Below are 17,110 nucleotides of genomic sequence, written 5' to 3' on the forward strand. Positions count from 1 at the left end.
AAGGGTCACCCATTTAACAAGTGATGAGGCAACTAAATCCGCACGTTTACGTTAACGTATAATACCAGCATTCTAATAGTAGGGCATTATATTTGGAAGCAGAGTGTCACATAATAGTTTAGTGTCGAGTGTCTGCACTCGTCCGCTGCTAAAGGGATGACCTCATCTGGTGTTTGTGTAAAGAGTTACACCAACACTCAGTCGTACACGAGAAGACTTTCAGCTGACTTTGAAAAGACTAAAGTCTGACACCGTCTCACATCTAAAGACAATCATCTCACTGCTAGCGTTAGCTGATAACTTAAGGGAAAAACTGCTGATTTTCGCTCCTACAGAATGTGTTAATGGATCAAAAGTCGGACCCAGAATCAAGTCATATTAATTCATGAACCGTCACATACCAGAGTATTAAGTAATTGTGAACACAAACTGTATTGCCTGTATCCAGCGGTGGAAGAAGTATTCAGATCCTTTACTTAAGTAAAAGTACTAATACCACACTGTAAAAATACTCAGTTACAAGTAAAAGTCCTGCAATGAAAATGTTACAAAAATAAAAGTATGTAAGTATCATCAGGAAAATGTACTTAAAGTATTAAAAGCAAAAGTACTCGATGTAGAAAAATCCTCAGATTTTAGAAAGCTGGAAATGATCCAAACAGTTCTGTCAATTAACTAAGTGTTTAATCGGCTCATCATTTCAGCTGGACTTGAAGGCCGTTATATTGTTGGGTTTGTTTAATTTATAATAAAATATCATATTTTAAAACCTATAAAATGTGTTTTGTGTGCAAAAATCTTAATTTGTAAAGTAACTAAAGCGGTCAGATGATTGTTGTGGAGTAAAAAGTACAATACTCCCTGAAATGTAGTGGAGTAGAAGTAGAACCTCAACATTTGTACTTGAGTCCAGTACTGGAGTAAATGTACTTAAGTTACATTCCACCACTGGCTGTATCGTCAAACTAAAGCAACAGAAACTCTTAGTATTTTCAACTTTTACCTCTTTTCGAGCCACCCAGTGGATCCTCCGAGCGAGTCTGAGCCTTAGTCCGCATCGGTCACAGATCAGCCGGGGGGGCGGGGGGGCAACACACCAAAAGACAACCTGAACTACCTCATCCCATCGCTGTCCCTATACCCGCTGCCACACACACCAACAGACGGAGAGCAAATATGATCGAGAGAAGTGAGATCACAGAGTTCACAATGCTGCCGTTTGTCACTGCAGCTTCAGCGCGGAGAGACGGACAGACAGAAAATCTGACTTCAGGAGCAGGCCAGTCCCACTCGCAGCATTCCCCCACCCAAACACAACAACACAACAACAAGCTCTATTCAACACATCAGAGAGAGAAGGGGGGGTTAGGGGGGGGAGAGAGAGAGACGGGACACAGGGAATCTCTGATGACAGTTTCAGGGAAGCTTGTTGAAAATGTCACAGAAATGAAATGTTACGGACTGACGCTTGTACGTCTTGGTTTAATCCAAAAGCAAAAAACAAACGGTTACACTTTACTTGAAGGTATCTACATAAGAGTGACATGACACTGTCGTGAACGTGTCAAACATTATAAACAAGTCATAAACGTTTATGACATAACGCTTCTTTTAGTGTCATTCGTTTTTGTCATGACAAGTTATGGTTATGGTTAGAGTTAGGGTTAGGGTTAGGGTTCATGTGTGATGACTGTGTCATGTGTTCATGACTGTGTCACTCTAATGTAGATACCTTAAAGTGTTACCAAACTAATTTTGAAAACCTCTTTCTCAATGAGCATATTGTCCCACAGCAATGTGATTACTTAGTAGGCCTGTAACAATTATTACAGAATTGTCCAATCGTAATATTGTGTAAGTAATGCCCGGTTCATCGTTTAACCGCAATTAATTGCTAACATTAGCGGAGGTCCCAAAGGAAAGGGTATGACTGTTGATGGTTTTGTCAATTTTATGTTCATTTATAAAAAAAAAATTTAAAAATACAATGTTTTATGATAATAAATAGGCGTTGTTTACTTCGTAGGCTCTGTATTTGTGCGATTACATTATCTGGGTCACATGACAGTGATATAACCAAAATATATGTCCCGGAATTCAAATCTTTACATTGTTTGAGGAAGTAATAAATAAAGAAATAGTTTTAAATTTGACTGAAAGAGACAATTATATTGTTAATTGCAATTATTTCTGAGACAATCAATTGTACAGCAAAATTTGGAATTATTACAGTGCTATTATTTATGTGACGGATTTAGCGATTGATACAACTCTGAGGACAAAAGAGGCACCGGCGAGTGTTTGACAACACACTGAAAAGGCAATATTACAAAATTTTATTTTAGACATTTATTTACTATTTTATTCATATATTGCGCTACTTTTGTGAACCCAGGACTTTTGTAAACTCATTTCAAGCACCAAAAAAAACCCTCAGAGGGTTAAACTGCTTCCAAATCGTCCATAAAAACGTCTTCGCTGCACTTCTTTAAAGTAAAAGCATAAACAAGTGGAAGTTGGAATGAGAGGGACAAACTGTCATCCTGGGGGGGCCCAGGTTGACAGTTTGATGATAAACAGTTTCCATTAAAACTGCATTATGAAATGGACGTGATGTGCCATGAAGGCTCTTGTGATGTGGCGTATCAGACACAAGAGGCAGGGCGTGGTTGGTTGGGGAACGGCTGAAATGAGCGAAAGACAAAAAAAAGTGAAATTCTCCCGTCGTCTCGGCTCTATCTGCGCGCTGCATCGGCACAGGAAATATCTGCGTTTGTGAGGGGAGAGTTGGCAGATAGCACTTAAGTGCTGCTATCACTTCTGAAGCTCCAGGGTCACAGAGAAGATTGGGGGGGCTTTCAGATGCCATCTTCATTTTTTTTGGAAGTCCACTTAATTGACGTATCTGTTTGGGCTTCACTACCTTCAAAAGTGACTCCAATTACGGTTTGTTCAGAGGCTTTCATCGCTCCTCTCTCCTCTTTTTTGTCAGCAGAGAGAGAGAGAGAAGTACAGTAAAACATGTTCCTGTAGCGGACATATCGTTTTTACCCTGCATTTACTCTTTCAACGGTTGAAAAGCAGCGGTGGAGGAAGTATTCAGATCCTTTACTTCAGTATAAGTACTACTACCGCACTGCTAACGTTAGCTGTGTGGGGATGCCAGGCTTCAGAGCAGCGACTGGGGGGTCCAGAAGACTGGCTTTTCTCCAGATTACATGTAAATCACGCTCTCTTTGCCCCCCCTCCACACCACACCAAAACAGTGACAGAAAGTTGAGAGAAAAAAAAGAGGGACACGACACTGTCCCACGTGGTATCGACTAGGGCTGCTCCCTCTTAGTCGATTAGTCGACTAATCGGTCGGTTTGGTCTTAGTCAACTTAGATTTCTTTAGTCGATTAGTCATGTTTGATGCTTTTTTCATGCTGAATGACTTATTTCCAAGAAATGTACGAGCAAATCTTTGGTAAACACAAGAATTAAAGTGACTCTTTGCGGAGAAACTCAGATTTACAGATCTGTTGATTAAATCAACTATATCTGTATCGGTACCGACTACTAGATTTTTGTCGTGACATCCCTAAGCCCTATACGAAGAGAGAAAAAGCCATCTAAAAGAAGATTTAGGCCAAAACAAATAAATAATCAATTGAAATGTAATTTGTCATATAATTAATATATATCAACATCAGAAGTAGAGGGCAGTGGACCAGCGGTGTCACACAGTGTTCTGTGTCACACAGCGTTCTGTGTCACACAGCGTTCTGTGTGACACATGCTGGAAGAACATGACAAAATTGTAAAGACGACATTTTCTGACATCACGGTCAGTCTGCCTGTCTTCCAAATATCGTGTCTCGTTCTTTTTTTCTCTGTTTAACATTTTTGGTCCTTATGCAACTTAGCACTTATCTGTTTCCTGTTTTCAGTTCTGTATCAGAGATGCAAACAGGCAGTTTGGTGAGTGGGCGAGCATCCTGGCACCGTCGGGCAAAAGAAAAACTACCAACAAGCAGCAGCAACAACAGCAAAAAAACACCTCTGACCTGAATGTTGCTGTGAATAAATTAACAACTGCAAAAAGCACAAAGCATAAGGCAAAACGGTCAGAACGTGAAGCAGGTCTTGAGATGATTCAAATATGTAAAAACACTGCAATAATATTCGTGTGGCATGAGGAGGGGAATAATGCTGTGTTCAAGGCAACCCGTAACCCAGGTTTTCACAACCTTCTACCTGTGAAAGTGCCCTGGAACGACAGTCAAACCCCTAACTTACTACCTGTGAACTCGTACCACATCGTTGTACTCCCAGTTACAGTTTTTAACGTCACACACACTTAAACAACAATGGCGACTCCTGTTGATGCTGTACAGACGCCGGCGATTAATGGTGAGAAATAGAAATAAATAGACAACGTAAAGTAATTCTGCACATTGTAATCAAAACAATACACATACGATTGTGTACTACTACAGGTTTGGTTTATTAAATGAAGCCCAAAATATGTCAGCGACTAGAAATCGCTAGTATCAGCTCGCGCTAGCTAACGTCAACGTTAGGCAGCCGCTAGCTAACGTTAACGTTAGGTAGCTTAACCTGAACCTGAATGTTTAGCTAGCCAGCTTTGACGGTGAATGTCGTGACTTTGCCTGGAACGCTACCAAGTCATAACTCGTAACTTACGGGCTAAAAATTGTGTCTGGAACGCAGCATAAGTTATATGATTTTCCAAATAGTAGAGTTTTACATTTGTTTAAAATACACTAAGATCAAAGTATCCGTATCTCCTCTTAAAATGGGCCTACTGCCGACTTCTGTAGGTGAGTGTTGCATTTTGGGTTGTTCGGAGCCTTTCTTCATGTCAATTTACAGTCTACCGTCAACCATTTGGTAAAAAAAAAAAAAGAGTGGATAGTGTCTCCCGATGTATTTACTGCAGAAACAAACCAGGGACAGACAAATGCAATATTAGAGGAGAGATGAGTAGAGCACGACAGCACCAACACACATTCTCACGAGGCAATTATTAATCAATATCAAAGTGTCTGTCAGTGGGCGAAACAGCCGCCTGGAAGATAATAAGATGCAGTCATATTGTTCAAAGAGGCTAGATGTGGGGACAGATCAGAGGTAGATATATATATATATATATTATACAGGTAAATCCGTTCTATTTTTAAAATCACTCCTGCTGTTTAAATTATCTGCCCTTTCTTTTTCATTTTACCTTTATTTAACCAGGAAGAGACTCACTGAAATTACAAATCTCTGTTTCAAGAGTGTCCTGGCCAAGACAGGCAGCAGTACAACCACACATACAGTACATACAAACACAAGATACACAAAAACACTAGAAATATAAAACTGAAACAGCAAATCCTTCAAAGTCAACCACGATCCTAAACACATCTACAGTCAGATGTGGCTGCCTCTAAGTCAATCAACCTCCTCTTATAAAGACCAATGAGAGCAGCTCAGTAAGTTTCATGGACTTCTGGAACTTGTTCCATGTAGAGGGAGCAGCAAACGTAAAGGCCTTTTACACTTGAGCTGCATTTCTTGTACGACGGAAGCAAAGTAAGTGTATTATTATCATCTTCAGCAGATAGTTGGATGAAGCTCCGCAGCTCTGACAGACATTCATAGAAAGTCAAAAAAGTCACTGTTCCTCAATGGCTGCTAGTACTTCCTCGCTGGTTAAGGTCAGAGTCTTAGATCATTTCCTTGTTTCTCTGGCATGAAAACAACTCTCTTACTGCCATTTAACCCAGATTGGCAGCTGTACTGTATGAAACTTAACAAACCAACTATATTTAAACCCTGTCCAAGCGGTGTTTCCAAATGTCTATGTTGAAGAGGCTCGGAAGTGCCGGAGTAGTGCAGACAAGGCACGGGTGGCCCACCCCCTGAAATATGACTGTCCCCCCCTGCTATCCCCCAATCCATTGGGCTAGAGTGCTGTCAATCTGACAATTGTGATTTCCATTGGATCAGAGTTCTGTCACTTGGCTGCCTGTTCTGCCAATCTTCCCAGCTCTTGTCACATTGCCAATTAATGTTTCCATGACAACTATCCAAATGGACCACCATGGAACCAGCACTGGAATTGCTTGTTTTTTTAAATGGCAGACTGAGCTTATAGAAAATGTATTGTATTTGGATATACAATTTGTTGAAAATGAAAACAAGTGAAATTATTAATGAATGTGATAGTTATTTAACAGAATTACATTGTGTTGTTCTATCCTATCCAATACCCCCTCACCCCCTCCCGACTGATTATTGGTCTCCCCTGTGCCACCCCACTTGAGGCGTAAACGTAGCAAAATATATTAGTTTTTAACCAAAACATAGATGCCTTTGGACATCAAAGCTGATTGGTTCCTCTTTAGCAGTAGAAAAAGCAGATTCAATTTTCTGTGCGAGACTCAAGAGGACAGCTAGTGTTAATGAAATACTGCATCCAGGAACAATGTGTAACACATTTCTGTTTTTGGTAACCAGGCCCGAAACCGGTGCACCACACAGACAACGCCACTAACTCCCACTAATCTGATGACAGGAAATTGAGTCCAGAGAATAAGTTTGATCAAACGCAGCTGATCGTCAGCAGCCTGCGAGGCTGCACACGAGCTGGTGCCAACATCCTGACCGTCACCAGTTTGCCATTAACAAGACAGGGCAAGTCTGGGATGCGGGCACTGAAAAACAAGCCTGCACATCAAAGTGCAAGTAGTAGAGTTCAACTGAGTTCAACAGGCTTTAAAAAAAAAATAATGCTCCACTCATTCCTTTCTTTGAAGGCTGAATAAAGCAATTTCACCTTTTTGTTGTTGTCTGGTTCGTTGTATTTTCCTTGTTTCAGTTATACTATGTCATTTCTTTTGGCAAGCTCTTTTTATTGGTGCTTTTCACTGACTGTACAAAGTTATTCCAAGTATGTTCAACATTTTCTTACTGAAAACATGAACACAGGGGTACGTGTTTCTACCAGGACCTTGGCATGTAGGATTTGGGAATAAAACAAAACCGTGGTTGCACACAAGGCACTTATACATAAAGTCTAGCCTTAAGAAAGAAGAAAAAAAAGCTATAATGTAAGGCCACTTTGCTGAAATGTCAGAAGATCTGTTTCTCAATATAGTGGAAGAGTAACTGTACATGTAAGTGTCAACATGGAAACAGTCCTCTTAGCAGTTAGAACCAGCACTATTTAGGACACGTCCGCCACTGCACAAAATGTCGCCTCATTCATGACGCCTCACAAAAGGACATAGCGGCGCACACTCTGACGTTACAAGATAAAACAACTCCCTTCCTACACGTCGAGACGGAAAACCTCTTCACCTTGGGAGGTGTTTCCAAAAGGTCTGGTTTCAGTGACCTTTCGGGGGCTTTCACACCAGTCTCATTTAGTTCGGTTGAATCGCACTAGTTCGTTTCCCCCCTTGGTGCGGTTCGCTTGGGCAGGCGTTAACGCGGCAAAAGCGGACCAAACAAGCGTTATGAGAGGTGGTCTCGGTACGCTTTCAAACCAACTCTGGAGCGGTTCGCTTGTGGTGAGAACGTGATTCTGCCTCGAACCGCACCGACTGTATATTTGTATATACTCCTCCAGTCTGAGCTAAACGGCTCCTGTAGTCAGGTGTGCTTTGCAATCTGCAATGCGGCAGTACACGCAAACTGTAGCAGCTTGAAATGTTTCTCTCGCAGGAAATAGGCTGCGGTCACTCGCATCTCCGTGGTCAAACCGGCCGTCACTAAAATTGGAGACTGATGCCGGCAGAGCAGAGCAGACGTAGCAACGGCGCTCGCGAAACAACGTCTGATTATTTAAATGAAATGAGCTGGTTTGACCATGGAGATGCAAGAAATAGGCACTAGTCCAGAACACAGGACCTTCTTCCTGTATGTACATTCTTGGAGTTAACGCTCTTGCGTGGTTTGCAATGACGCATTTTGGTACACTTGGATTTGTGTGTGTGAAACCAAACCGAAGTTTACGAACTCATCAACTGATGCCCTGACGCCCTTAAACTCAGCTTGTGTGGCCCGAAAGTCCAAAACGCAGAGGAAAAGATAAGTTTAAAAAATATCCGCGGACTAGTCCTACAGCCACGTAGAAAACACGTTCCACAACGACAGAGACAGTTTCACTTGTTTCAGCCCTTGCAGGCAGTTTTTAGGTAGCCGCAGTTGGTGAAGGACGTCCATCATATCAGCACACATTTCATACACCAGCCTGAACTCAGTAATGATGCTTGAGGGGCTACACAGAGTCATTTGATACATAATTTAAAAAGACTAGGTGTGAAACAGCATGCAGGGATCAATACATTCGGCTAAATCTGACACGAGCAGTGCAAAAATATAAAACAAGCCCAGATGTTCAAATAAAGCTGAGGCGTTTTTATTTTTTTTAGATCCAACTCCGCTCTGTTCTGTCATGAAGGCCGACGGCAGCAGTCTGAAGTGTACCGCAGCGTTGCCCTTTAGGGAGGACAGACAGGCAATTAGCCCGGCTGCCACAGTGCGGATGTCAGCGGGCAGCTTCAGCCCTGTAGCACCCGCTGAGCATGGACTGTCTGCCGCTCCCTCCCTAACTAACCAGCATGCGGGTTTTCCCCCTTCAAGCTCCGGTCCACACATAAATATAAACACACAGTCAAATATTACCTACGGAGGATTCACAAGCCGGTATGCAAAACACAAAAAAAAGTGTCCTTGTTTGAAGCTTCTGGCACAGCATTAAAATATGTGAGTGAACCTTGTTTCTTTTATGCTTTAGTTGAGTGTTAAGATGCTACAGGGAGAGAGAGAGAGAGAGAGAGAGAGAGAGAGAGAGAGAGAGAGAGAGAGAGAGAGAGAGAATTAGAGAGAGAGAGGTGTATCAAGGCTGATGAATAATGCAGTGAGATACTGAGCTGCTGCTGCTGCTGACCAGGAGAAGTCTGCAATAGAGTCTCTCTTTTAGACTTGTTATAAATCCAAACTGCTCAGCAAAGAAAGACACATAACTCTATGATGGCGTATTGGGGCCATTGTAAGTTAAAAAAAAAAGAATAAGAAAAAAAGAAATAAATGACTTCAGAATTTATGAGAATAAAGTAGTATACATTTACGGTGAAAAAAAAAACAACTCAGATATTCTCTGAGACCATAACATCTAAAACCTAAAACTATTAAAGGAGGGTCCGAGGTTGAGGCCTCGAGGCTAACTGCAGCTGAGCCACAAGTCAATATGCTGACAGATTTTTCTTTAACTTACAAAAATATGATTCGTCTTTTCCAACACATTCACATTCATACAGTGACTACAATTGCAATGTGCTGCACCCTCCTCATGGGACTCACACTGGCAACATCACACCCAGTCATCACACTTCAGCACTGCATAGCATTGCAGTGAGTGTGAGAATCTATGCATGTGTCAGTTGTGTGTGTGTGTGTGTGTGTGTGTGTGTGTGTGTGTGTGTGTGTGTGTGTGTGTGTGTGTGTATCAGTTTGAGGCCATCTCTAAATCTGCCTGCATTGATCCGAGCCGAAAGAAGAGCCAAGGTGAATTCCTGTGCACGACTGATGGACGGAGATAAAGACGACAGCCAAATGGAAAGTGCGAATCGTTCCGGGGCAGTCGATAAAAGCAGCTGAAATCTCTGAAACACTCTCTCTGTTAAGTGTCTGCGCCTTTAGAGCTGATTGCACACACTTACCTGCCGTACAATGACTTTCACACACTGGTCATCAATTCTAACACACACACACAGACACACACACAACGGTGAGAAACGGCCAGTAGTGGAAAAAGTAACTCGGATCCCAAACTTCCGTAAAAGTATAGATCTAATACCCAAGTGATGCACAGACTGCATTATTCAAAAACAAACCTGAGGCGTATCTTCCCTAGCCTGGTTGACACCAGACCCTTCTCAGTTGTAACTGAGAGTGGTTCATCCACAGCCCATTTCCAAAGGGGCGTCGCCAACGGCCGCCGCTCAACGCCTCTGGGCGCAATTGGATAGTCCTTCAACCAATCAGACCAGCGATCCGGGTGACGCAGCGGCATCGACGGGTTGCTGCCAAGGGGGTAAGCTTCGCTTCAGAACTCAAACCTCCTATGGCGCCATTTTGACGCTACAAAGAGATCACCTCCCGTTAGCATTCCACTAACTAGCATACATTTTGGCGCCACTTTGACAGCGAAAAACTTTACATCTGAAGCGTTTAAAGACTCCATTTGTCCACTGTTTATTTCTAAAGAAACACGACAATGTATAAAAGGCTCCATTACCTTGTACCTCACGTTATGGCTCCGTAGCAGACGCTTTTATAAAAATAGGCTAACCATTGTGTCATAACCAAGTGACTTACTGTCGCACAGTAGAGGAATTACCGTATAGTACAGGAGAAGATCGCAGGCAGTTTGGACTTACGTTAGCTGTTTAGGTTTAATTACTAATGTTAACTAATAATTCAATCAATAATCATCAATAATTAGCCTGTGCCTATGTTATCTCCTTACATATACCTACGCTCTCCGTCTCTGTAAGATTGGGAATGATTGAGATTTCTCTTGGCACAGCTACCAGAAGACTTCCAACTTTCAGACAGGTTGCTCACGTCACATTTACGTTGTCTCTGTCAGTTGGAGGCTGCTCAGTAAAGCAAGTGATCACCAGAAAAGTGCTTCTAATATCCTTCACTGGTCTCCGTCCAGAGCAACGGGCACTGTTGGTCCATTTTATATATGTCAATGGTTGCTGCGCTTCGGTGCGAATGTAAACAAAAAGCTGCTTGCCGTCGCTGCGCTATCGTCATCGTCTAAAGCCCGCCTCAACGGTCGCGATTGGTGCCTCGATTTGGAAAAATTGCAAAGGGGCTTGAATGGGCTCTTGGGAGAGCAAATCTCAAATTTGCCGGAAGTTCGTCAGGATTTTCCCAGGCTACATCTTCCCATCGGTGTCTCCTAAATGTGACAAATGCCTTTCGGCTGAAGGATCACTAGCACACATTTTCTGGTTCTGCCCTACACTATATCATTACAGAGATCTTCAGGTGGCTCTCTAAAGCATACTCCAGAGACATTCGATCACGCGCTTGCCATCTTTGGTTGCTCTACAGGAGTTTTATTTACAAGCCACTCTGCATGTAGCAATGCTGGTTGCTAAGAAGCTCATTCTCCTGTCTTGGAAGTCTATCCATCCACCCTGTTTTAAACAATGGCTTAATATGGAAATGGTGTATATATTATACAGATGGAAAGGCTGCGCCTGCATAAGGTTAATATGAAGAACAAACTCTTCTTGAGAATTTGGACCCGTCTGTATAGATGAGTAAGAGATGTATATATACTTTTTATCTATACATCATTCTACCTCACTCGTGATATGTTAAATATTGTCACATATGGTCTGAAAGACTAATGTTACTTTGCAAACTACATAGTAAAATTGTATGGTGGTGACATGCTCATTTGTGTGTTGTCACTGCTGTAAAATTAAAAAAAGAAAATAAAATATTGAAAAAGAAAAGAACTAATACCCCATTGCAAAAAAAATACTCCGTTACAAGTCAAAGTCCAGCATTGAAATAGGAAAAGTACGTTATGTACCATCAGGAAAATTAACTTAAAGTATTAAAAGTAAAAGTACTCAGTTCAGAAAAATCCTCACAGTCCAGTCCAAGTGTTTCATCGGCTAATCATGTCAGCTGTACTTGCAGGACGTGATATTGTTGGGTAGTTTAAAAAAAATATATATAATAAAACATTTGTGTTCAAAACTCAATTTGTAAAGTAACTAGTAACTAAAGCTGTGGAGTAAAAAGTACAATACTTCCCCCTGAAATGGTAGTGGAGCAGAAGTAGAAAGTGGCATGAAAAGAAAAGACACAAGTACCTCAACATTTGTATTCAAGTACGGTACTTGAGTAAATGTACTCAGCTACATTCCACTGCTGGTAATGGCACCAGTTTGGAGCTGGAGGCTGAGTGCAGGTTGGTTCGTGTTATAGCTTCCACTTGGAGCAGATTTAAGAATCAATTAATCATTACAACATGAATATAGTGGCATTACAGTTGTCACGGTAACAAACAAGACCAGTGGCAACAAGACTGGCAGCCTCTGCACTGTAGTTTATATTGGGCAGCCAATAGTAGTTTCAGTTTACTTTTACTATTCAATCTTCTTTATTTAAAACGTCTTGGTGTTTTAATTTAATTTCTTTATTTAATCAGGGACAGAGCACAAAAAACATTAGTCTATAAAAGAAGAGATGTCATGTGCCAGGTTATAGCAAAAAATGCTAATTTCCACCCGCAGTCCCTGGACAGGTTGATGTTATACTTACAAAAATTCATAAAATATATACACAATAATACATGAAAGCATTACTTCACTCACATCATAAAAACACTCTCCACTTCAGGAATATATCACTCACTCACAGTTTACATCATTCATATCACAGTCATTCAGTGCGTGTTTGGTATGTGCTGTATAAGTCTAACGTATAAGTGGTGTTGTTACAGAGCAGGTGTGAAGGTTGGGCATGTCTCTGAGTTTAACCCCATAATACAGTCCCTCCAGAAAAACGCGATTATGCGATCGCATAATTCAATGCATAATCAGCCAAAGTCCGCATATTTATGCGGGGGCCGCATTTTTTCAAATACGCCGCACTTTCGCCACATAAATTGCCGATTTCCGCACAAAATATGCGGGGCTTGCATGATTTCATAATCCCCGTATTTTCGTTGCAAAAAAGTCACATAATATATCTTAGCAGAAAGTTGAAAAATGTTGTGTTTACTTCACACAAGAGCAGCCATTTTCCCCTGTTGTCATGGGAACGTAATGAAATGACAGTTTTTTGCAAGATCCCGCAATTTCATCGCATAAAATTGCATAAATGTCCCGCATATTCCATCACATTTTTTAAGAAAACGTGCCGCATAATCAAGGATTTTTGCCCGCAACAATCACAAAAAAACTCATTATTCATTATTCTGGAAGGACTGATAATAGTAATGTTAAAACATGATAAAGCGTCGTCTCCAAGTAAATAAAGAAAGGCAACTGAATGTGATAATGTTTTTAAATTGGTCAATAACAGCGTAACAGTGTGATAAGTTTGCTACTGGAAAAAAAAAAATTAACAATTTATGCCAACTCTGTCTCAGCACTGATTCAATTTTCCCAATTCCTATTAAGCTCAGCGTTTCAGGCCAGTGTCGTTGACTCCTCTGTGCTAGTCCATTAAAGAGATCGCGGAGTAATCTGTGTATCAGGTCAAAGGTTGACTTGTTCTTTAGCTGTAACATTAAGCTACTGTGATCACTGGTGTAAGATTGAGGGCCCCAAAGCCCGACGCAAGTGTTTTTGCTAGTTTAAGACCGATGCAGTTGTCAATTTCCTGTCCAGCGCCCGCGTCGTTTAAATAGCGACTGCACCTGCGCCCATCTGTGTGCCCATGGGTGTGCTGGTCTTACAGGGAGGTGTGTTCAGGTGCATTCTTGGCGTATTGCTATCTTGAGGCAGCAGAAAGTGATCACGCCATTGACCAACAAAAACCTGGTCTAAAGTCAATAACGCAGCATTTCATTGTTATTTTAACAGCAAATTAGTAAAACTGCGCCTAGGCTTATGCACAGCAGCACACAAACATGTAAAAGATTACAAATAAAAATATTACGGTGCAAATCCGCCATCATAATAGCAATGCGCAAAGGTCCAAACGCGCCTGGCTTTTAAAGGGAATGGGAGATGCCACTCTGATTGGTGTATTGCATGTTACGCCCAAAACACACCTATGAATTAATGAAGACACTAAGTACAACCCTTTTGAACCATGCGCCCGGCGCACAGACCCTTTTTTCCGCCGTCAAACTAGTGGATTCGTACATACCCTAAACACACCTGCGCCAGGCGCTTCACGCTGTGCTCTTAGATTGTTAAAATAGGGCCCAATGACATATCTGACCTTGTTCAAAAAAAATTGTTCAGTTCACTGTCCACAAAACAAAAAAAACACCTGTATGCCTGTAACATGTGCCTCCATCAAACCTTTACCGGCAATGATTCAGGACAAAAGCGACTTTTACCCAAACTTCCCAAAGGAATGCATGCTGCAGCGCATGCTTGTGTGGTTTAATTGGTCCTCCATGAGTGCACTAGTGGGTTAGTTGATACATTAAAGCTGTTATCGAAGCCAGCTGGCAGGAGACAAGACAACAAGCCTTTTCTACCTGAATGAAAACCATTAAAAGGTGAACCCTTTTCTAACGCTGGGTTTCCCAGAGGCAGCTTTTTTTTCCAATTGCAACTCCGCTGAATCTGCGACGTGCAGCGGTTTCCAAGCGAAATTGTGTCACCACAACATGATGCCAACGGTGTACACGTTTTGCAGACAATTTGCTGTTGGTGTTGATATATAGTGCCTTTCTATCAGTTTCTATCTGGCCTGTCACAAATTATTTGGTAAGTTTTCTACTCCAGTCATACACTTTGCTGCTTAAAAAGTTCTGTTTAGTTTAGTTCAAATAAGTAAGTAAGTAAGTTTATTTAAATAGCACTTTTCACATTTAAAAATCACAAAATGCTTCACAATAAAGTGAAAAACAATAAATAAAAGACATGAGAATACAAAGGAAAACATAGGCACACAAAATCAGACAGCCTTGTCGAACTAAAAGTCTGTTTGAATGAAAAAAAGAACGTTACGTATTGCTAGCAACCAGCTGGTTGTCATCGCTACAATGCTAACGTTACTACAATGCTAATACTACTGCAACAAATATATATTAAAACTCAGCAGGAATACCAACTGCCTGGGCTACTGTACCGATGTATCATGAAGTAAGATAATAGGAAATTCACGATCTTTGAAGCTTTAGTGCGTAACTTTTTGATATTAATGAACGTCCGTTACATTCAAGCCGTTGCCAAATGAGTTGCTACAAAGCTAATTAAGACTACCAGCTCCACACAACTCTCTCTGGATTTCTCAGTATGGCTATGTTCAGAAGATCGTGGCGTCCGGCGACTTTCGCGAGCAGAAACTCGAGTGAAGATAATGACCTCTTCTGAAGAGTCCATCATGTTTTTCTCTCCTGAACAGAGGTGGCGCAACTGAGGAAAGGTTACAGACTCTGCTATTTCTTCGGACTAGAAGAAGTAGAAAAAGGTAAACGACGGCAGAACTGGCAGCAGCATTGGCGTCAATGTTTCGATTTGATTCGATGACCTACTTCGTCGGAAACAAGTCTTTCATTCGCCATAAAATAACTCATCTTAACCCAGTAAGTTTACAAGAGAGACTTGCAGTCACTCAGAGTCCTGGCATCCGGTTGTCCTCGAACTCGTCCATGCCTCCTGTTTCCGCTTTGTCGCGCGCCGCTGAAAAAAATAAGAGTCCTTAAAATCTTAAAATCCTGACGTGCCAGCAAGATCTACGTCATTTTGACATCACATTGGCGCGTGGAAGGTCGGCTGCGGCGACTGTAGAAAGGCCTTTAGAGGAGGTATATTCCGGTTTTTACTCTGGCTTCCATCACATAAATGCTTCAATTTTAGATGGCTGGGAGCTGGTAGCAGATATAATGGTTTTACTGTCATTATTATATTATAGAGACAACTGTTTTCCAGCTCAAACAGAGCTAAAGCTAGATCATTTCATGAGAATATCACTTTAAACTTTTCTTTTTAAGCCAATCCAGGAGAAATGTAGAAAACTGAAAAGCAATTAAATCCAAAAACGCACAGTCGTACACGTCCTACACAAAATTAGAAGTACACCCAGGCCTGGCGATATGACTGGAGAATGAAAAGTGCTCCGGAAAATATAATCATGAATTATCATCAATGTCCTAATTACAACAAATTTTAGGAGAAATCAGCAAGAAGCACCAATTTACCTGCCCATCAACCCCTCGTTAAATTTATGCAAATTGCCCCTCTGGAAAAACAGAGACTCCTTTTTTACTTAAGCACTGAAGCGAGAAGTCAACAAGCTGTGGCTTTTCTTCCTCCTGCAGAAAAAAAAGCTTGGGTAAACTTGTGGCGACGACAGTAAAAACAGCGCTCGTGTTTTGCAACACAGATCGAGGCTATCACGCACAAGCTGACACAATCAGGAGACAGGACGAGGGGTCGGGGGTCACGGAGCGTTCCATTACCCCGGGCACCATGCTTCATTATTCATTGCACACCAGAGAAATGCAGCTGCATGGCACAGGCGCACATACAGTACACTCGGCGTCCCACGGCGACAGGGCTATTACAGCGGTGACTCCAGGGGGGTGAACGTCCCTCCTATTCAGTCAAACGCCACGCAGGCACATGGAGAAGTTCAACCTCATCCACAATGACATAGAGTACAACTTCCTTATTAAAAGAGAAACATTTCCGTGTCAAGAAAAGCCAAATATTTAAGTATCGAAATTGACACGTTGGCCTTTTAACTGCTCTGTCCACAACATTATTAACGAACGAATAAATGAGCTACAGGTTGTTTTCCTTTTGTAGGCCGATGACAATGATTATCAGCAGATGTGATAATGAATGTGAAACAGAGCTCCTAGTTCTACATAATCAGACAGGGACTAGGGCGACTTTTTAAGAGTACCATCAGGCTGATCGGAAAACAAATTTTCGCCACATTTTATACGCGTCGGTACACGATCCGTTCTGCCTACACGATCCGTTCTGCACATGCGCGTTCCGTTCTGCACATGCGCAAAATGTTCGTGCATGTACGATGCGCACTGCACGATCTGTTCCACGCTTCCGGTCGACAGCCAAGCTAACGTTAGTTTAGCTAACAGCTAATTCGGCTAACCGCTAGCTGAGACAGCATGTAATAACTTTAAAAGACCCTCAAAATAAAACTTGAAAATAAACGTTAACATATATAACAGCTGTTACGTCAGTTCTAGTTTGCTTGTGCTCATTTAAAATACAATCACTCAATATTCGTCTTTATTGTTATTACTGTAAAGTCTTAATTTAGCTGTAGCCTGCTTTTCCCATTAAGTTTGACTTAACGTTATTTTAGACTGAATCTAGCTGTCAGCTAGCGGTTAGCCGAATTAGCTGTTAGCTAAACT

General features: G+C 41.6%; 1 protein-coding gene across 4 annotated transcripts in view; it reads right to left on the bottom strand.

Moving 5' to 3' along the window:
• Positions 1-17,110, bottom strand: part of usp6nl (USP6 N-terminal like) — a 126,454-nt gene that overhangs the window by 59,140 nt on the left and 50,204 nt on the right. The window contains exon 1 of one of the 4 annotated variants that reach the window (XM_039791343.1): positions 1,004-1,213. The exons of the other annotated variants lie outside the window; for them this stretch is intronic. Within the exon in view, the coding sequence (XP_039647277.1) occupies positions 1,004-1,058 (55 nt within the window). The 5' untranslated portion in view covers positions 1,059-1,213. Of the gene's footprint in view, positions 1-1,003; positions 1,214-17,110 lie in introns of those variants that run through there. 4 annotated transcript variants of the gene reach the window in all.

The sequence above is a fragment of the Perca fluviatilis genome, chromosome 23, assembly GCF_010015445.1.
Source record: "Perca fluviatilis chromosome 23, GENO_Pfluv_1.0, whole genome shotgun sequence".
Lineage (NCBI taxonomy): Eukaryota > Metazoa > Chordata > Actinopteri > Perciformes > Percidae > Perca > Perca fluviatilis.